Genomic DNA, 21,117 nt, shown 5'->3' on the forward strand with positions numbered 1-21,117 from the left:
TTCCCCAAACCCAGTATCACCTGGGGACCTGGGGACCAGAGCCATTGCACCACCCAGTGTCACCCAAGCCGGAACATCCTGGGAGGCGCTGGCGGGGGACCTGCGCCTCTGCCCTGACGTCCTGATGCGTTCCACCCCGTGTCTGTGTGCACCTCCTGTGACCCCATGCCTGTCCGCGTGCCTCTTCCCAGCCAGCTGCCTCGTCTGCCACGTCCACCTCCTTTTGGCCTTCTGGAAGCTTCCCAGGCCTCCCTGACCTCAGACCCCATTTCTGCCGCCCCTCCTCACCTGGGGACACTGCAGATCCCCAGTGTGGTGGCTGGGCCATGGTGTGTGCACGTGTGTGTATATATGTATCTGTGACGCCCTGGGGTCTGTCGTGTGTTTTGTTGCCTTGTTCCAGCTGATGGCCGGAGAGCCACAGCCATCAGGACCCAGGTCACTGTGGGGTTTGCCGCCTGCAGGGCGGGGGTGTGGCCTCCTGTCAGGCAAGCCCAGGCCAGTGGCCTCAGTGGGTGCTGTGCTCCCCAGTGGGGGCTTCATCCCAGCAAGGCATCAGCTCGGCCTGTCAGGAGTTCAGGGTCACCTGCTGCTACTCGCAGCCTGGACTTTGCCCTGTCACCAAAAGCAAAATGTCCAATCAGGACCCTCAGCTGTGTGCTGGTGCCAAGGGTCCCCTGTCGCCTGTTGCTGGTGGGAGCCCTGCTGGCCACACAGGAGATGTGCAGTTTGTATTCTGTTCCTGGTGTCCCAGGTGGGTGGTGCAGGAGGCTCCCCCTGGACAGAGCAGCCTTGTCCATCTGTCCACCTCAACACCAAACTTGTCACAGAGTCTGGGCTGGTCTCCAGTGGGCAGCCAGCTGTGAAGGGTGAGGGCCAGTGGGGGGCCTGGGCAACGCACAGCAAGGTCGTATCTCCATTGGCCTTAGGTAAAGCTGACAGTACTTAGCTGAGCTGTGGGTAGAGGAAGAGGTCCAGAACCCGAGCCCACAGAGCCTTCCAGAACGACAGGCAGTCGGGTGTGGCCTAGGCCCCCACCCACAACATGGCCTGCCGTAGCGTCCCTGGGGAAAAGCCTGCCATGGGACTCAAGAGGTCTAAAGCCTGGCTGGCTGTGTCCCCAGCCTGAAGGGAGCAGTGCTCAGATGTGACCGTCTATACAGTCTGGGCTGTGGCGCAGTCTGCACAAAGACCCTGGGTCAGGACAGGTGACCAGAGTTGATGTCTGTGCTGAGGACCCTGGTGCCCTGGCAGCTGCCACCTGATACAGCCCTGCCCATGGGCAGTGGAGCAAGTACTTTGGGCTTGGTTGGGTTGGCATTTGTTTATTGTAGTAAAATGTACAAAGCGTACAATGTTCCGTCATAAAATGAGCTGGCCGATGGATTCAGCATCTTCAGTTACATAACAATCACCGCTAACTCCAGATCAGTCTATGACCAGAGGCAGGCCCAACCACAGCCCCGACCAGTCCACTTCCCTCTATGGAGGCCTATAGTGGAATTCCCTGTCGGGGAGCTTCCACTTCGTGGCCATTGTTTCCGAGCCCCTTGCTGAGCACCGTGTCCTTAATGTTCCTCCACACTGGCTGACGAGTCTCCTGTTCATGGCTAAGTACTGGTCCAGAGTAGGTGCCCATCACCCAGCAGAATTCCCCTGGCTCACACTGAGTCCCACTGAGCACAGTGCCTTCCTTGTGGTGTCCAGAGGACAGAAGGGTGGGGTGGGTAAGGGCAGATGTAAGGGTAAAGACTGGGAGCGTGGCTTCCTGCTGTGGGACAGGGTGAGAGCAGAACATCCAGATGTCCCCATGTAGGCAGCTGGTGGAACCGAAGACCCCAAGCCCCACTTTGGTCCTGATGGCTCCAGCCCCACACCAGGAAGTAGGCTGAGGTCATGGGGACCCTGACTGCCCACTTCCCTGTTGCTGGGACACCTTTGTCCCTGTCAACAATGGCCCCAGGGGGGCCTTGGTGGTCAGGGACTCTGAGAAGCAGAGGCAGACATGGAGAACCTGAGGCGGGAGGCCTCCCAGCCCTTTGTCCCCTCAGGCACCCTGGAACTCTACTTCCCTGCCCTTCTGTACAGGTGGGTCGCTGCATTTGGCACTCCACCCAGGCACCAGCTGGCCCACCTCCTAACCTGCAATCAAGGTGGTTGAGGTGCAGGCTGGGCTTGGAAGCTCCTAGACTCAACAACATAACTCCCTCCCCAGCGTGCGTGCGTGCGTGCGTGCGTGCGTGCGTGCGTGCGTGCGTGCGTGTGTGTGTGTGTGTGTGTGTGTGTTGGGGAGGTGAGGTCTCATGTAGCACAGGTTGGCCTCAGCTTCACCATGTAGCTGAGGATGACCTTGAACTTCTGATCCTCCTGCCCCCCCTCCACAAGTGCTGGAATGTGCCACCATGGTGTACACTTTTTTTAATTTGACACAGGATCCTTCTGGGTAGCCCAGGCTATTCTTAAACTCATGGGTATGTGCTACCCGGCAAAACAGTCCCATTTCACAGGCCTGTCCATACTTTGGGCATTGTGGTAGGGATGACAGTCCCAGGGGTTCACCATGGAGCCACCCCAGCCCTAGTTTGGGCTTTGAAACTGTAGGGGCCACATCCCCTTCTCCACTGAAAATTCCTTAAGCCTGTCACCGCATGGGCCTTGACAAGCGGCACTCCCGGTACCATCTACGGGGAGCTTCCCGCAAAGCACGACCCTGGCTTGGTCCCCTGGTGAGGCCAGAAGCCAGGCTCATGCCTGTTATACAAGCACTTGGGAGGCCGAGGCAGGAGGATTGCTTCAAGGTCAACACTGACAGTGAGACCTGCCTCAAAAATAAGCAGGGCCATGCTGGCTACATGAGATAATGACTGCAGGTGGGGTGGTGGGTGCATGGAGGAGACGCTGGGCAGGGACGAGTGACCCTCACCCCACAGCACCTTTAAAGGGGTCAGACACCCTTGAGACAGGGAAGCAGGCTGGGAGCAGCAGGGCTTCGGGCTCAGTCGCCGTCCCCCTTCAGCAATGACTACCTGTCCCTGGAGGGGCCCCGCTGGGCGCCAGCCGTCAAGCAGGCCACGCGCTGGAAGTTCACGCCCATGGGACAGGACGCGGCCGGCCAGGTGTGGTTCACCGGCCTGACCAACTCGGAGCCGCGCGAGGCCTGGTACATGCTGCCCAACGCGCTCGACAGCCCGTACCGCGAGGCCCACGCGCGCTGGCACGGCTGCTTCGAGAGTCGCCAGCGCGGGCTGCCCTCCGGTGAGTGTCACGCCCCCCGCCGCGCACACCCGTGGGTCCCACGCTGACCCCGCCCTCGCTTGCCTGCAGCCTACACGCAGCACCTGCGGGAGACGGCCTTCTGGGACCCCACGCTGCCCGCGCAGTACCTGAGCGCGGGCACGCGCTGGGGGTGCGTGCCCTGGAGGGACAGGCGCGTGCGCGGCAAGGAGTTCGGTGAGCGGCGGGATGGGGACTGGAGGGGGCCGGGGCGGGTGCACGCGGGTCACCCCAGCACTCCCAGGGCAGAGGCAGCCTGGGCTACACGGAGTCAAACTTGAAGAGACCCTGTGTCAGAATAGCAGGGGAGAAAAGCAGAACAGTACAGAGCCGGGCAGCAGGTGGGACGGGCTGTGGGGGCGTGGCCGCTGTGGGCGTGGCCGCTGTGGGCGGGGCGCGCCCGCTGTGGGCGGGGCCAGCAGGCCGAGGGTCCCGCCGTGCCAGCCTCTGAGCAGGGTCCGGGTCCCCAGTGGTCAACAGGAACCAGTTTGGGACGGAGCAGCCCAAGCGGTCCAACTACGTGCCCGACCTGTCGCCGCCACAGCGGCCGCGCTACACCTCGCAGGACTTCAGGCAGCGCGGCGGGCAGCGCCCCTGCCCGGCCACCGGGCAGCCGCCCCCGGCCTTCACGCCCTCGCTCTGATAAAGCCCTACTGCCCACCGTGCCTGCGCGTCCCTCCCTCGCCGGTCCGCACGACCCGGGGCCTCTGTCCTCCAGCCTCGGCCACGCTTTACCCACCCTGGCTCCCGACCGTCCCCGCGGGCTGACCGAGGCCCTGGCCTCCCAGTCCCTGCTCCAGGCCGAGTCCGAGTCCACGGCTGGGGCGGGACAACCCCCCACTCGCACACCGTGCCCTCTGACCCCAAGCAGGTGGGGGGTCAGGGGGTTAGGGCGTCGGCCTGGTCCTTCGTCCTGTTGCCCCGGGGAGCCAAGTCAGGGCCGGTCTCCGAGGTCCCCTGAAATTGAGGAGCAGGGTGGCATTGGGAAGGGCGGGTCCAGGTCGCACCCCGCCCCCAGCCCGGGGTCCCCACCCACCCAAGCCGCAGGGATGGAGACTCACGGGTGCGAATGCGGATGGGCCAGATGAGGAGGCTGCAGAGAGCCAGGGCCGCGGCCACACCCACGCCGCCCGTCACGACCACCATCACCCAGTGGTAGAAGCCAACGCAGGCCCTGCAGCACAGCTCGGAACTGGGGGCAGAAGGCGGGCTGAAGGTCCCTGGGGATTGCCGCAGTACCCCTGCAACAGCCCCCCATGGCTCCCATCCCACATTCCAGGGCACCCTAGGCCTACACAACACCCCACATTAGACACACACCAAGTTCCCCTGCAGCCCACAGCCCTACCCAGTCGGTTCCTGAGCTCCAGCACGGGCTCGGTCCTGCCCCAGGGCCTTTGCACTGGCCGGCTGTGGTACGGAGGCTCCTAACACGGTTCTGAGGAACCCTCCCGGCCTCCTGCCCAACCCCGACTGGAGACTGCACCTTCCTACCCCCACACTCAACCCCACTTCTGCATCAGCCGTTAGGGACACGGCTGGCATTGTCCTGGGCCAGCATGGGTGGCTGGGTGGCTGAGGCACCCACGCCCTGAGGGTCCGAGTGGGTCTGTGTCACCTGCAGCCCGGCCCTTAGCTGCTCCTGCAGTCTGAGGAACATGGACTCACGGGCAGGGATGCAGGCTCTGCACGACCATCACCGCCAGCCCGTTGGCCACCTTGTCCGAGAAGCTCATAGCACCATACACGAAGGCTCCACTGTGCTGTGGGACACACAGGGTCAGTGCCCAGGCCAGGGTCCAGACCACGGCCTTCCAGGGCTCCTCCCGCCAGCCCTACCGTGTGGGGGCCAATGAGGTCGGCGGTCATGGCCAGCGAGGTGACAAGGATGGTGGCGCAGCCGGCGCCCAGCAGCACAGCAGCCCCGTACACGGCCACGCCCAGCTTATCTACCACGGCCACCCATGCTGCGAAGGCCAGGATCACCAGCAGCCCGCTGAAGTAGGTCATCTGGAGGAAGGAGGCGGGTCCTGCATCAGGCCCACCCTGTGCCTGACACCTGCCCTCTCTGGTCCTCAGCCCCGTGAAAGGCACCATTAAAATCGTGTCCTACAGGCACTCCGGGTCCACGCCCAGGGCAGACATTACTAATTAACCTTATGTTATACAGCCAGGTTAGACATTACTAATCCACTTTCCATTCTACATCCAGGGTAGGCAGTCCAAGCCAACCCACCAGGCTACTAGAAGGAACAGCCTGGAAGACTCCAGAGCCCTGTGGCCTAAGGGCCAGAGAATCCAGCTGCCCAGAAGTCTGGATTGTAGAATTCAGGCCGCTGTCTGGCACCAGGGGTGTGGGTCTGCCCTGGGGGGGTGTCCCCGAGCCCTCCCCCCTCCCAGCCCTCCCCACCTCCCAGCCCTCTCCACCTCCCCAGCCCTCCCCCACCTCTCCTCATCCCCATCCCCCAGCCCTCCCCAGCCCTCTCCCCCTCCCCCCTCCCCACCTCCCAGCCCTCTCCCCCTCCCCCCTCCCCACCTCCCAGCCCTCTCCCCCTCCCCCTCCCTCCCTCCCAGCCCTCCCCCCTCCCCCCTCCCCCCCTCCCCCCCAGCAGCTCCTGTCACTCACATTCCTCCCTATGCGCCTGTTGACTGGCTTCATGAGGAAGGAGGAGATGAAACCACTCAAGTACATCACCAGAGGGATGGTGGCGATGAACTTCTGTGGAGGGACAGGCAGCGGTGGTCCAGAGAGGGCTTCTGGGTGGGAGGGGCCGCCCACCTCCTCCCCGCCCACCTCCTCCCTGCTGTCCAGCACCCCACCTCACCTTGGGCAGGCTGAGAGAGTAACTCAGGTACATGGCAATGTAGGTCTGAGACAGGTTCACAATCAGCCTCGTGGTCATGTACAGCATGCCCACCTGTGGGCAGATCAGCAGGGGGACAAGCCAGGGGTCAGTGGGAGACCCAGTGCACTCCCTCCAGTAAGGGATTTGGAGAGCAGGCCGAGGAATTCCACAGCGAGCATTGGCTCATTACAGATGACTGCTCAGCAGGCCAGGAGGGAAGAAATCTGTGATTAGTAATGTCTGTCCTGGATAGGGTAAGGTTTGCCCTGCATGTGAAATGGAAAACTGATTAATAGTGTCTGCCCTAAGTATGAAACGGAAATCAGTTTGCCCTGAGAGTTCAATGAAGGAGTGATTAGTGATGTCTGTCCTGGGAGTGAAATGGAAATCAGTAACGTCCACTCTGAGCACAGGATAGACCTTTAAAAAATAATGTATGCCCGGCTATAGAAGATTGATTCGTAATGTCTGCTACGGTGATATTTTATTTGTATTAAAATGTTATTTGTATGTTAATAAATAAAGGTGCCCGGGGGTCAGAGCTATTAGCAAGCCATAGGAAAGCAGGGCAGTGGTGGCGTACGCTTGTAATCCCAGCACTTGGTAGGTAGAGCTGGGTAAGTCTCTGTGTGTTCAGGGATACAGCCAGCATTGGATACACACGGCTTTAATCTCAATACCAATCATGGAAAACCTGGAGGTCCGTACAGACAGGCCCTGATGAGGCGGTCATGTGGTTGGATTTACAACCAATGAGAAGGCAGAACAGAAACTCTATATAAAGACTTTAACACAGGAAGTAACTCTGGTTCGAAGAGGTAGGAGGAAGGGTAAGGTTTTAGCTCTTAGCTCTGACCTCTTGGCTTTCTTCTTTGCATTGGTTCTGTGTTTCTTATTTAATAATATGGTTGGTTACTTCTACATTTGGCGCCCAACGTGACAAGAATCCGCTTGGCTTGGCTTGGCTGCAGGTCCGGTTTCCGGCCTGGGTGGCCCGGCTCCCTAGCTCGGGCCCAGGTCTGACTGACCCGCAGCTGTTGCTACTTGCTTAAAGCTGGTGCTACAAACAACTCAGGCCTGCCCTGCCAAACAGGGCCCCTGCCTGTAAAGCCAAGGCTTGACTCGGCTCAAGCGGCTATGCTTTCTTGCTCTCTCTCTCTCTCTCTCTCTCTCTCTGGATTCACACCTCGAACACCAGGTGGCTGTTTTGAAATTCCCTGGGATTCTACTGTTCTACACAGACATGGTAAGTCAATCAACATATCTATTTAAAAGAGAATTTTTTTTCTACATTAAAAAAAATGGGCTTTATGTGTACATTGGAAGAAAATTGGGCTTTGTTTGAAATTTTAGGCACTCTGACAATGGAACAACTATATGAGAAGATTAATATTGATCGAATTATTCAGTTTATTACTTTTCTTTCTTTTTTTTTTTTTTTTTTTTTTTTTTGGTTTTTTGAGACAGGGTTGTTTCTCTGTGTAGCTTTGCGCCTTTCCTGGGACTCACTTGGTAGCCTAGGCTGGCCTCGAACTTACAGAGATCTGCCTGCCTCTGCCTCCCGAGTGCTGGGATTAAAGGCGTGCGCCACCACTGCCCGGCCAGTTTATTACTTTTCTTATCCTCATTTTACTATTTAAAAAGATAGTCAATTTAAGTGCCAGGATAACAGTCTTAGAAAAACCTGTTAAACCTGTAAAAATGAATTATAGATAAATTCAAATTCAGGCAGAAGAAATTAACAGTGAAGTTGTTTCAAAATTGGATCATAAGGTTACAGAAAGAAAGCCAGTTTTCACACAATCACCCTTAATTTATCTGGTAGCCATACAGCAGCTACCTGGTGAAGACAATGAACAAAATACTTGGATTCCAATTGAAATGTTAGACTTACGAAGATTTAAGGAGGCAATAGCATCTTATGGCATGCACTCCCCATATGTAAAGCAAATGTTAAACACCTGGTCAACTTGTAATAGGATTATACCAAAGGACTGGCAGGAATTGGCACAGGCTGTTCTTGAACCTGGACAACATCTCCAGTGGAAAATGTGGTTCAATAATGAGGCTAAAAATATAGAAAAACAATGGAGGGATAAAGGAATACAAGTCTGCCAGGATCAGCTTATTGGAGAAGGCCGATATGCTTCAGTACAAACACAATGTTTATATGATGTCCAAACCCTAATTCTATGTCAAACAGCAGCCTTGAATGCATGGGACAGAGTTGAAGAACCAGGAAAAAAAAAACTGAGTCATTTACAAAGGTTATACAGGGCCCAAAAGAATCTTTCACAGATTTCTTACAAAGATTGACTTCAGCAGTACAGAAAATGGTCCCAAATTCAGAGGCTAGTCAGATAATAATTGAATCTTTGGCCTTTGAGAACACAAATGCAGCATGCAAAACAATAATCAGGCCGTTAAAGGCAAGATCTGCACCTTTGGAAGATTGGATTAGAGACACGGTTAATGTTGAGGCTTATGACCATGATGATATGTGGGTAGGAGAAGCAATTTCAAAAGGTTTTAGAAATGTTAGATGTTTTGGATGTGGAAAGCAAGGACATTTGAAAAGGGACTGTAAACAAGTCATTCCTAGAAATAATGTTTCTTCAAGGAACACTGGCAACAGAATGCCCCTTCCTTCTGGAGTATGCAGAAGGTGTGGTAAGGGAAAACACTGAACCAACGAATATAGATCAACAAGGGACAGACAGGGTAATCCTCTGCCTCGAGCTTCGGGAAACTCCCAGAGGGGCCTCAGGCAGGCCCCCACAGTAAATCCAGTTCAAACCTTTCCTGCAGTTGTAGAGGAAACCCCTACTCAAAGCAACTAAATAACCAAATGCCTATTGGAATAAATCATGTTGGTCGGGATGATGAAACAAAGAGAATAGGAAATTCAGGAAAAAACATAAAGAAAATTTTTTGGCAAACTTCTATTAATGAACAAAGACCAAAATTAACAATAAAAATAAATGGTGTTTTGTTGTCTGGTCTGGTAGACACTGGTGCGGACATTACCATAATTGCACCAGAATTTTGGCATCCAACTTGGCCTCTTCAGGAGGTAAACATTCAACTGTTAGGAATTGGGACATTATCTCGAGTGAAACAGAGTGCAAGATGGCTTGAATGTATAGGTCCAGAAGGACAGAAAGGAAAATTAAAACCATATATGGCTAACATAGCTATGAACCTGTGGGGTCGAGACTTGTTGCAACAATGGAATACTCAGATTAATATCCCTCCAATCTCAGAAACAAATCATAAACTAGTACATGTTTCTGAGAGAAATATTAAAAGATATTATTCTAATGAGTGGTCACCAGCCATCCATGTCATACAAGAACAGGGCACAACTGATAATCTTCCAAAAACACCAACAGCTCTACCTTTAAAATGGTCAACAGACAAGCCTGTATGGGTTCAGCAATGGCCTTTAACAACAGAGAAACTCCAGGCTTTAGAAGAGCTGGTAGGAGAACAGTTAAATGCTCAGCATATTGAAGAATCAACCAGCCCTTGGAATTCTCCTGTATTTGTTATTAAAGAGAAATCTGGTAAATGGAGAATGGTAACACACCTTAGAGCAATTAACAAAGTAATTCAGCCAATGGGCTCTCTACAATCTGGAATTCCTTTGCCTACTCTGTTACCAAAAGGATGGCCTCTCATAGTTATTGATTTAAAAGACTTTCTTTTCAATACCGTTACAAGAAAAAGACAGAGAAAGATTTGCTTTTACAGTGCCTACTTATAATAATTCTCAACCGGTTAAAAGATTTCAATGGAGGGTTCTCCCGCAGGGAATGTTGAATAGCCCAACTCTGTGCCAATATTTTGTACAACAGCCATTGGAAGTGGTACGTAAAAAATTTCCTAAATCTATAATTTATCATTATATGGATGATATTTTATTAGCTGACTCAAATGCAGATACTTTAGAAAGAATGTTTGAAGAAGTAAAGAAAATTTTGCCTTGCTGGGGATTACAAATTGCTCCTGAAAAGATACAAAGAGGAGATTCTATTAATTATTTAGGATATAAAATAGAGCTACAAAAAATTAGGACCCAAAAGGTGCAAATTAGGAGAGATTGACCACAGACTCTTAATGACTTTTTTTTTTTTTAATTTTTCGAGACAGGGTTTCTCTGTGTAACAGTCCTTGCTGTCCTAGAACTCACTTGGTAGTCCAGGCTGGCCTTGAACTCACAGAGATCCGCCCGCCTCTGCCTCCCGAGTGCTGGGATTAAAGGCGTGTGCCACCACCGCCCGGCCTCTTAATGACTTTCAAAGATTATTTGGAGACATTTCTCATCTAAGAACTATTGTTGGGGTAAAAATGATGAACTAAATAATTTGTTCAAAACCTTAGAAGGTGACAAGGACTTAAATAGTCCAAGAGAATTATCACCTGAACCTGAGAAAGAATTGGCCTTGGTAGAAAAGTACATGAAGGGCACGTGGATCGTATTGATCCAAAGCTGGATTGCATTTTGGTTATTTTACCTTCTAGGCATTCTCCAACAGGAATATTAATGCAAAGGGAAGATATTATATTGGAATGGATATTTTTACCAAATAAACCAAATAAAAAATTAAAAACTTGCCGGGCGGTGGTGGCGCACGCCTTTAATCCCAGCACTCGGGAGGCAGAGGCAGGTGGATTTCTGTGAGTTCGAGGCCAGCCTGGGCTACCAAGTGAGTCCCAGGAAAGGCTCAAAGCTACACAGAGAAACCCTGTCTCGAAAACCCCCCCCCAAAAAAAAAATTAAAAACTTATGTGGAAAAAATCTCTGACTTGATTTGGAAAGGAAAATTGAGACTTCGTAAATTAGCAGGAATAGACCCAGCAGAAATTGTCGTACCTTTAACTAAGGAGGATATTGAAAAATTATGGATAGAAGCCGGGTGGTGGTGGCGCACGCCTTTAATCCTAGCACTCGGGAGGAAGAGCCAGGCGGATCTCCGTGAGTTTGAGGCCAGCCTGGTCTACAGAGCGAGATCCAGGAAAGGCACAAAGCTACACAGAGAAACCCTGTCTCGAAACCAAAAAAAAAAAAAAAAAAAAAAAAAAAAAGAAAGAAAAATTATGGATAGAAAATGAACCTTGGCAAAAAGCTTGCAGTAATTTTTTGGGAGAAATTAACAGCAAATATCCCAAAAGCAATAGAATTGATCTTATAAAGAGAGCTGATTGGATCTTGCCTCGAATTGTGAGGGAAAAAACCCATATCTGGAGTTCGTACATTTTATACAGATGCCAACAAACAAGGAAAGGCAGGTTACAAATCAGAAAATTTAAGTAAAGTGGTTCAAAGTCCTTATAATTCAGTTCAAAAATCAGAATTGTATGCTATTCTGTTGGTATTAATGGATTTTTCAGAACCTCTCAACGTAGTAACTGACTCTCAGTATGCTAAAAGAGTAGTATTACATATTGAGACTGCAGAATTTATCCATGATGCTTCAGAATTAACTTCACTATTTATTCAATTACAAGATACAATCAGGAAAAGGAGTCATCCTTTATATATAACTCACATCTGATCCCATACTGGTCTGCCAGGCCCTCTAGCACAAGGCAATGATGAGATTGATAAATTACTAATAGGAAATGTGCTGGAGGCCTCAGAATTTCATAAAAAATATAATGTCAATAGTAAAGGTTTAAAAAAGGATTTTTCCATAACCTGGCAACAAGCCAAAAAATAGTAATGTCCTACTTGTTCCTTCTACAATCAAATGCCATTACCAGCAGGATGTAACCCAAAGGGTACTCAGAGGAATGAAATCTGGCAGATGAATGTGTTTCACTTTGCAGAATTTGGAAAATTGAAATATGTACAGAAAGGGGTAACAAAAATCCCCAGAAATAGACTGTATAATGCTCTATTAACTTTGAATTTTCTCAGTGCCAATGAGAAAGGAACAACAGCTGCAGAGAGACATTGGATAATAGAAAAAACTACAGAATTAAATCAACCTATATACTTTAAGGATGTGCTGACCTCAGAATGGAAACCAGGGTATGTGTTACGTTGGGGACGAGGTTTTGCTTTTGTTTCTACAGGAGAAGATAAGCTGTAGGTACCATCAAAATTGATAAAGGTTCGATTTGAACAAGAGAGACCTTTTAATTAGAGGAGGTGATAGTTCATCAACCAGCATGAACATCCAATGTAAACTAACTTATACCAGTAACACATGCCTTTTCATTTAATCAGATAATAACTTGCCAAAAAGGAACATCCCCAAAATTAGTCTTGGGGAAAGGTTTTTGTTTTTGTCTTTTAGGAGAATGAAGGTTAAGGAATCTGAAGAACACTGGACAAATGAGACAACTGAAGAAAAGGGACAAATCATCTGTCCCAGGAAACAGAGTGAAACGGAGTATGGGTATATATCATCTAAAAAATTTTATGTCTTCCTAAATGTTTGTTTCTGCTTTTCTTTAAAGATTTAACACTATTGGTCGTCTAATAGTCCCAGTTCAATTAAAATTTAAAGCTGACTTTGGAGTTGGAGAATGGCTCTCTCCTTCTTTAAACTCAAGCATGTTGTTAAAAGGAAAATGCAAACTCCCTGTATCATGCCAGAAGAAAAGAGCCATCTTCTGCTATGGGACAGGAGAAAAGCCAAATTAATTAAGGGACTATTCTATTACTAATCTCAACTCTTTGATTCTATTCTGATTCTTTAAACTTTTCTTAAAGTATGAATTTTATATCAAAATTTACAAGATTAATATATAGATATATATACATTTTAAACTTTAAGATATAAATGGTCATATAGAGTACTAACTAATTCTAGAAAAAAGGCTTCAATTAGCTGCATATATATGTCTTTGTGTTCGAGTCTCTTATCTGTTTTCTGCAGGAATTCACGGCCAAGCCTAACATCCAGTGAAGTCTCCAGGAAGAAGACAGGGCCCCACAACAACAACAATTCCACGTGGACAATAATAACATCACTAAGCTGACAAACATCATCTACAGATAAGCGTTGAACTACAAAGTGCTCAGAGCAATTTTGAGAGCGCTAGCTGAGATGATCCAGTCTCAAAGACTACTTGAATAAGGATTTGAGATAAACCCCGAACTTTGGCATTATACACAGACTGGATAACGAAGGATATAGTTACTTTTCCTAGAATTTGACAATTAACCTAAAATTTTTCTTTCAGGATAAAGATAACTTCGCCCATACCCAGCAGGAAGCAATCTCAAGAATACGACGTCCACATTCCCAAAGAGGTGGTGTGGGGCGGGTGGTTTTTTTGGTCTTTTAATGGGTTTTGGGTCTGGAATAATTTTCATTGATTAGGGGGGTTGGTTATAAGTTGTTGTCAAGGGTTAGGAAAAGGGCTAAGCAAAGGAGATTAGATTTAAGGTTCTTGTTTTAAAAAAAAAAACAGAAAGAAAAGAAAAGAAAAATGTAAATACTTTACATTGGATTGGATTGTTTTATATTGTATACAAATTATATATATTGAAATTGATATTGTTAGAAAATGTTATATGTATATTTCTAATTGTACCGTTCATTTAACAATGTAATTGTTATTACCAACTATTAGGATATAAAGAAATGAAAGTTAGTAGTTAGACATTACAATAGAACTTGTAGTTATATTAGGTATGTTTTCAAGATTGAGTAGATATATTTTAGATAGACAGGTTATCTTCAAACCCTTCAGAGATCAATAGAGTATGGCATTTAAAATGTTTTAATAACTTAGAAAATTTTTCTTTTTTGTTATGACTATGAGACATGTCGGCTCCTGACAGTACCAATCTACTTCAGAGAAAATATGGGCATTGAAAAAACTGCAATTGGAGTTAACTTTCATTGTGGCAAAAGTCAGCCACTGGACAACAAAGTATCCTCGAATCAAATGCTGACAAACAGGACAGACAGGACACGAAACAAAGGACTACCGATTCTTGCCAAAACAAGTGTGGTTATGGCTTTATCAAAAGGCATCTTCTGAGGCCAGGACAATATGGCACCATCCCTGAAGTGGCCTTTGCAATCTAGGGAAGGTACAGTGCCCTTTTCTTCGAAGGCAGCTGAACAGGCAGTGGGCCGATGGCTTCTGATGTGCAGTGGAGCAGCAGCTGAAACAGTTATTCTTGAAGAGTAACTAAGCTCACACCTCTCAACAGTAGAATGGCATTTAATAGAGGGATGTGGAAAAGAATGGGATGCTGAGATGAAGCCATATGCACACAGCCAAGAAGAATGGATAGCTGAATTCAAAAAACCATCAACAATTTCCAGAACTTAAAATCCTGAATCATGACATGACACTAGTGGAATTCAGGTGTTTCTGGTACATGGACTGCTCTCACCCAATGTGAGGTTGAACTGTTGACCTTGTGTACATTCTACTTCACAAATGAGTCTGTCAGATACGCTAAGCCTATAGACTGAAGATGATGCCCCAGCACTGCCAAGAAACCTCAGATGATTGTCCAGGCAGCTGGCTGTTTCTGTCAACTCACAAGTTTTTGGAAGTTGCTTGCATGTACTTCCTGTTTTTATTTTTGTTAGCTAATATTATTTCCTTCTTGGGTCTCTGAGGGAGTTGAAGATTAGTTAGTTATAGATGACGATTAATTAGGATAGAAAGTGAATTAGATACAATAGGATAGATAATGGAATTATTTTCTCTGAATTTGTCAAATACAAATGAACTAGACATTGTTTAGGTATTTATTACTTGTATATATTGTATATAATTATTGTACTTTTGTATATAGTTTTTCTTATGTTAGTTATAAGCTTTTTCCTTTTTTCTTTTTATTAAAATAGAAAAGGGCGCCGGGTGGTGGTGGCACACGCCTTTAATCCCAGCACTCGGGAGGCAGAGGCAGGTGGATCTCTGTGAGTTCAAGGCCAGCCTGGTCTATAGAGCGAGATCCAGGACAGGCTCCAAAGCTACACAGAGAAACCCTGTCTAGAAAAAAAAAAAAAAAGGGGAACTATGGTGATATTTTATTTGTATTAAAATGTTATTTGTATGTTAATAAATGAAGTTCCCCGGGGGTCAGAGCTATTAGCAAGCCATAGGAAAGCAGGGCAGTGGTGGCTACGCTTATAATCCCAGCACTTGGTAGGCAGTGCTAGGTAAGTCTCTGTGTGTTCAGGGATACAGCCAGTATTGGATACACACGCCTTTAATCTCAATACCAACCATAGAAAACCTGGAGGTCTATACAGACAGGCCGTGACAAGGCGGTCATGTGGTTGGGTTTACAACCAATGAGAAGGCAGAACAGGAACTCTATATAAAGACTTTAACACAGAAAGTAGCTCTGGTTTGGAGGGGTAGGACCATGGCAGGAGGAAGGGTAAGGTTTTAGCTCTTAGCTCTGACCTCTTGGCTTTCTTCTTTGCATTGGTTCTGTGTTTCTTATTTAATAAGATGGTTGGTTACATCTACAGTCTGCTCTGGATGGAAGGTTGATTAGTAATGCCTGCCCTGGGTACAGGGATCCGGTGTGAGATCCACTGGTAATGTCTGTCCTGGGTAGTTCTGGTGGGACTGGGTGTCTTCTCCAGTCAGATCGGCCCCCACAACGTACCTGATAGAAAGCTGGCTCCCGAAGCCAGTGTTTCCAGAGCAGATGTGGCCGGGCTGTAGGGGCCACCAAGGGGCTGTGCTCATCAGGTTCCGTGCCCTGGGGCCGCCGCCGCCCCTCCTTGGTTCCCAGATGGAAGAGCAGGGAGAAGATGGCTCCCACGCCCACCACCAGCAGGGCCAGGTTCTGGGAAGGACAGCAGGGGTCAGGCATGGCTCCCACAGACTGGAGGCCCCTGGGATGACCATGAAGCCCCGACTTACCCGAAACACTGGCACATCCTGGACTCCCAGCTGGTCACCCACACTGATGTCGTGCCCAGCATGTGAGGAGCCCTGCAGATGGAGCAGCAGCCAGGCGGCGCCATACACCGTGATGTTGGCCACCACGGTGAACGCATACCTGTGGATGGGGGGCCATGCTTAGCACACACAGAGTCCACAGAAATGGTGTCTGGTACACAGCAAGTGCTCAATAAATGCTTACTGTCTGTCAGAAATCCAGAACACCATCCCCTAACTCCCCAAACTGGCGGAACTGGTCCACAAGCCCACAGCGTCCCACCCTGAGTGTGTCCTTCCCTGAGGACCAGACCACAGATCCGCTGTAGAATAAAGGGGTCAGTCATGTGGGGACAATTAGGTCCTTGGTCAGCTGGGGTTCCTTTGAAGAGCGGGTGTCCCTGAAGGGCCTGGCCTAATCATGTGACCTCAGGACATTGGCCTTGGGCTGCACCCCGGAGTCACAGACCACTCTGCTAGCCTCAGGGAATCGTCAAGCCATCCCAGCTACTCCACAGGCCGAGGGAAGTTCGGCGTCAAAGTCAGCCTGGGCAACTAGGAAGAGACTGACTCATGCTTTATTTTTTAAAATATGGGCTGGCAGTGGTGGCACACACCCTTAATCTCAGCCCTCGGGAGGCAGAGGCAGGCGGATCTCTGTGAGTTCGAGGCCAGCCTGAGCTACAGAGCGAGTTCCAGGACAGCCTGGGACACAGAGAAACCCTGTCTCAGAAAAACAAAACAAGAGAAGGAAAAAGTGTGAAGACAAGACAGTACTTGTTTCCTCTCCGTGGCTCACCTGGCACTTGACTGTCACACAGCTGTGGCTGACAGAGACACAGTTCCCGAGACTCCTAGCTAGGCCACCATCCCCAGCCCTGGAGTACCTGAGGGCTGTGAGCTCCACCTTCTCGTGGTCACTGGTCACCAGCTCTGGGATGAGACTCAGGTGGGCAATCTGCGTGGCAGCCCAGCCAAACTGGAAGATGACGATGAAGGGTCCGTAATAGAGCAGGGCGGCCCACTCAGGGGTGGCCTCCCCGCAGCCGAGGCACGGGCTGAAGATGAACGGGAAAGACAGCAGGACACAGACGGTGCCTGGGAGGGCAGAGGTGACAAGCAGGGGTGAGGGGAGGCCACAGATCAGGGCTCCAGCCTCCACCCTCCGCTCAGATGGAGAAACAGGACGCAGCGGGCCAGGAGTCTTCTCCATGCCTGTGACTAGGACTGGAAGAAAGGACAAGAATGGGGGTCCCTCGCCGGCTCTGAGCTCAGGGTCACCCCCATCACATCTACAACTCGCCCGCCCTATGCTCTGCCCTGGGGGGAGGGGAGACCAGCTGGGCAGGGAGGAGTCAGAAGTCCGCTCCTGGTCCTGGGACAGGACACACCGGGTGTCCCGTCCTGTGCCGTGCACTCAGGACACTAATGAATGCAAGACCCTCCCTCACCCATCGTGCCTTCCCACCCACCCCGACCAGCCAAGCGCCTGCTCCAACGCCGGGCTCCGGCCGGCCCCTGGGCCTTCACACGGCTGCCCCGGATGCCCTCACGCCACCACAGTCTGTCGCCCTGTGGCGTCCGCAGCCCTGGGGTTTGTCACACCCACACCCAGGGACTCCCGACCATGTGAACCACTCTCGCCAACCCTGGCGCTGGCGCAGGTACCCCCAAGTCCCTTCTGTGTCCCAGGCACTCAGGCCAGACTGCAGACACTGAGCCCCAGGTGGGTCATTAACAGAGGTCTCTCCACAGCCAAAGGGAGACGTTTTCACTCAGTCTGGGGGAGCGCAAAGGTATTGCATGGCCCAGGTCAGCCTTGAGCTCCTGATCCTCCTGCCTCAGCCGGGATTAAAGGCAGGCGCCACCACATTTTTAAGTAGATGAACTTGATGAACTTGAGGCCCGGTGAGACTCGCAACCCTCAGAAAGGACTCTGAGCCTCGTCCCTCTGCCTGGGCGTCCAACTTCCCCTTCCTCCCCGGAGGTGACCTCACCAACCCCCATGCCTTGGATTGAGAAATAAAACCAACCCCCAGGAAGGGACCAGGGCAGATTCCTAGGGGCTGCCCCAGGGGGCCGTGCGGCCTCTGGACTCTCTCCCGTGACCACACCACACCCTGCTCTTTCTGGGGCCTGGTTAACCATTGGCCTAGTCAGGGTCAGGCTGGTCAACTGCAGGTGGGCGGCTTGGCCTCTCTGGGCCTCCGTTAACCTAAGTGGGGTAAGTCTCAGGTTTAAGCAGCTCATCTGCCAGTTGTGGGGGCGCACGCCTTTAGTCCCAGCACCCAGGAGGCAGAGGCAGGTGAATCTGAGTTCGAGGCCAACCTGGGCTACGGAGTGGGTTCCAGGACGGCCAGAGAGTGCCTCACTATCCTGGCCCGGGGCAGCACAGAGAAGTCGTCAGTTTGCTGGGGTGTCTACCCGCCTCACCTGGTTGGGTGCCTCTCCAGTCTGCCCCCCTGTGATGGGGTCCAGGGAATCCTCCCAGACCACCGACCCAGGCCCAGGCCCAGGCCCGGCTCAGCTGGCCCAGCAGCCCTTTCGAGTATTTTTTCTTTTTTGAAAACCGGGTCTCACTAAGCAGCCATCCCCCTGCCTCAGCTTGTAAATACGATGACAGGTGTCCAGGCTGTACCTCAGACGCCCACACCAGGCTACTACTGCCCTGTTGTCCCGGAATCTTCCAGGGTCCACAGCCTAGAACAATCCTGAGAAACTAGAAATTCCAGCCCTCAAGCCGCAGCTGCCGCTCAGCACCCAGCCTGGGGCCGCTGTTCTGTCCCGCAAAAATGTCACCGAGGGGCAGGGCTGGGCTCGGCAGCCACCCACCCACCCCAGGGGCAGGGCCTGAGCCTCCGGACAGCTGGCTGGAATTCCAAGAGGAGCAAACCCCAGCGCCAACCTCCCGGATGTCCCCACCAAAGGACAGCCGGAGAGGGACCCCGGGCTGGGCCGTCCCAGGCAGGACGTGAGGGATGGAGGGCAGGCGGCGTGGGGCAGGACGGGAGGCTGGTGTTCAGAGGAAGGAGGCTAGACCGCTGGATGACAGGCAGGGAAGGACATGGCCCAAGATAACAGACTGGGGGGACAGAATCCTGGAAAGTGAGAGGCAGGAGGCGAGACTCGGGAGGACGGACACAGGGTGACAGTGGGGGAGAGAACGGGGGCACTGGGTGTCAGAGGGAAGAGGGTCATGCCGCAGGATGGTAGTCAGCGGCGAGGATGGGGACACTGGGTGGCAATTAATAGGAGGACGGCCCGGGTGACAGTCAGAGGTGGGGGACGGCCTGGGGTACAGTCAGAGGTGGGGGACAGCCTGGGGTACAGTCAGAGGTGGGGGACAGCCCGGGTGACAGTCAGAGGCGGGGGACGGCCTGGGTGATGGTCAGAGGTGGGGGACAGCCTGGGGTGACAGTCAGAGGTGGGGGACGGCCCGGGGTGACAGTCAGAGGTGGGGGACAGGCAGGTGACAGTCAGAGGTGGGGGACGGCCTGGGTGACGGTCAGAGGTGGGGGACAGCCTGGGGTGACAGTCAGAGGTGGGGGACGGCCCGGGGTGACAGTCAGAGGTGGGGGACAGGCAGGTGACAGTCAGAGGCGGGGGACGGCCTGGGTGACGGTCAGAGGTGGGGGACAGCCCGGGGTACAGTCAGAGGTGGGGGACAGCCTGGGGTGACAGTCAGAGGTGGGGGACGGCCCGGGGTGACAGCTGGGGTGGGGGACGGCCTGGGGTGACAGCTGGGGTGGGGGACAGCCTGGGGTGACAGTCAGAGGTGGGGACAGCCCGGGGTGACAGTCAGAGGTGGGGGACGGCCCGGGGTGACAGCTGGGGTGGGGGGATGGCCCGGGGTGACAGAGGTGGGGGACAGCCTGGGTGACAGTCAGAGGTGGGGGACGGGCAGGTGACAGTCAGAGGTGGGGGACGGGCAGGTGACAGAGGTGGGGGACGGCCCGGGGTGACAGCTGGGGTGGGGGGACGGCCCGGGGTGACAGCTGGGGTGGGGGGACGGCCCGGGGTGACAGCTGGGGTGGGGGGATGGCCCGGGGTGACAGAGGTGGGGGACGGCCGGGTGACAGTCAGAGGTGGGGGACAGGCGGGTGACAGTCAGAGGTGGGGGACAGGCGGGTGACAGTCAGAGGTGGGGGACAGGCGGGTGACAGTCAGAGGTGGGGACGGCCGGGGGACAGGCGGGTGGGGACGGCCCGGGGTGACAGAGGTGGGGGACAGGCGGGTGACAGTCAGAGGTGGGGGACAGGCGGGTGACAGTCAGAGGTGGGGGACAGGCGGGTGACAGTCAGAGGTGGGGACGGCCGGGGGACAGGCGGGTGGGGACGGCCCGGGGTGACAGAGGTGGGGGACAGGCGGGTGACAGTCAGAGGTGGGGGACAGCCGGGTGACAGTCAGAGGTGGGGACGGCCGGGGGACAGGCGGGTGGGGACGGCTCACCCGCCAGGTGCCAGGCCTTGCGGGGCCCGCAGCGCGCGCAGGCGGCGCGGTCGGCCTCGTAGCCCACGAGCGGCGTGCAGAGCCCGTCGGCCGCCTGGCCGAGCAGCAGCAGCAGCCCGGCGCCCCGCGAGCTGTAGCCGCGCACCGAGTGCAGGAACAGCAGCAGGTAGGTGAACCACATGCCCGCGCACAGGTCGTTGAGGAAGTGCCCGACCGCGAAGCTCAGCCGCGCGGCGAGGGACAGCGTCCGCGGCGGCCCCGGGCCCGCGTCGCCCGGCGGAGGCGACATGACGACCGCAGGCCCCACCGCCCCGCACAGCCGCGCCGCACGGCCGCGCCGCGCTCCTCTGCGGCCGCCGCTCCCGGGAGCCGCCTCGACGGGGCGGAGCCGCCGACCGACGGCCAGGCTCGCCAATCAGAGCCGCGCGCCTCGGTGGGCGCCCAATCAGCAAGCGGGGGCGTGGCCTCAGCGCCCCGCACCCCGCGGCCCTAACGCCGCCCGCTACCCGGCGGTTTTCATCATCGCAGTTTGGTTTTTTTTTTTCTTCATGTTTTTATTTCTTTAACTAAAAAAGAAAAAAAATGTTTCTTTTTCTAACGCAGGGTTTCGTGTAGCCCAGGCTAGCCTCAAACTCGCTGTGCAGCTGAAGATGACCCTGAACTCCTGATC

At 52.7% G+C, this 21,117-nt stretch overlaps 2 protein-coding genes across 2 annotated transcripts; one reads left to right on the plus strand and one right to left on the minus strand.

Moving 5' to 3' along the window:
- The first annotated feature begins 1,938 nt into the window (after positions 1–1,938).
- Positions 1,939–3,938, plus strand: Tektip1 (tektin bundle interacting protein 1). The gene is made up of 4 exons (XM_059251708.1): positions 1,939–2,088; positions 3,017–3,255; positions 3,325–3,450; positions 3,744–3,938. The coding sequence occupies exons 1-4, from the start codon at positions 2,006–2,008 to the stop codon at positions 3,914–3,916; spliced, it is 621 nt and encodes a 206-aa protein (XP_059107691.1). The 5' UTR covers positions 1,939–2,005; the 3' UTR covers positions 3,917–3,938.
- Positions 3,671–20,736, minus strand: Mfsd12 (major facilitator superfamily domain containing 12). The gene is made up of 10 exons (XM_059251707.1): positions 20,448–20,736; positions 16,886–17,096; positions 15,981–16,119; positions 15,721–15,903; positions 6,099–6,191; positions 5,900–5,992; positions 5,113–5,283; positions 4,942–5,036; positions 4,335–4,465; positions 3,671–4,230 (listed from the first exon to the last, which is right to left on the minus strand). Exons 1-10 carry the CDS (start codon positions 20,734–20,736, stop codon positions 4,208–4,210), a joined length of 1,428 nt encoding a protein of 475 aa, XP_059107690.1. The 3' UTR covers positions 3,671–4,207.
- Positions 20,737–21,117: the final 381 nt, after the last annotated feature.

The sequence above is a fragment of the Peromyscus eremicus genome, unplaced genomic scaffold (assembly GCF_949786415.1).
Source record: "Peromyscus eremicus unplaced genomic scaffold, PerEre_H2_v1 PerEre#2#chr22_unloc_1, whole genome shotgun sequence".
Lineage (NCBI taxonomy): Eukaryota > Metazoa > Chordata > Mammalia > Rodentia > Cricetidae > Peromyscus > Peromyscus eremicus.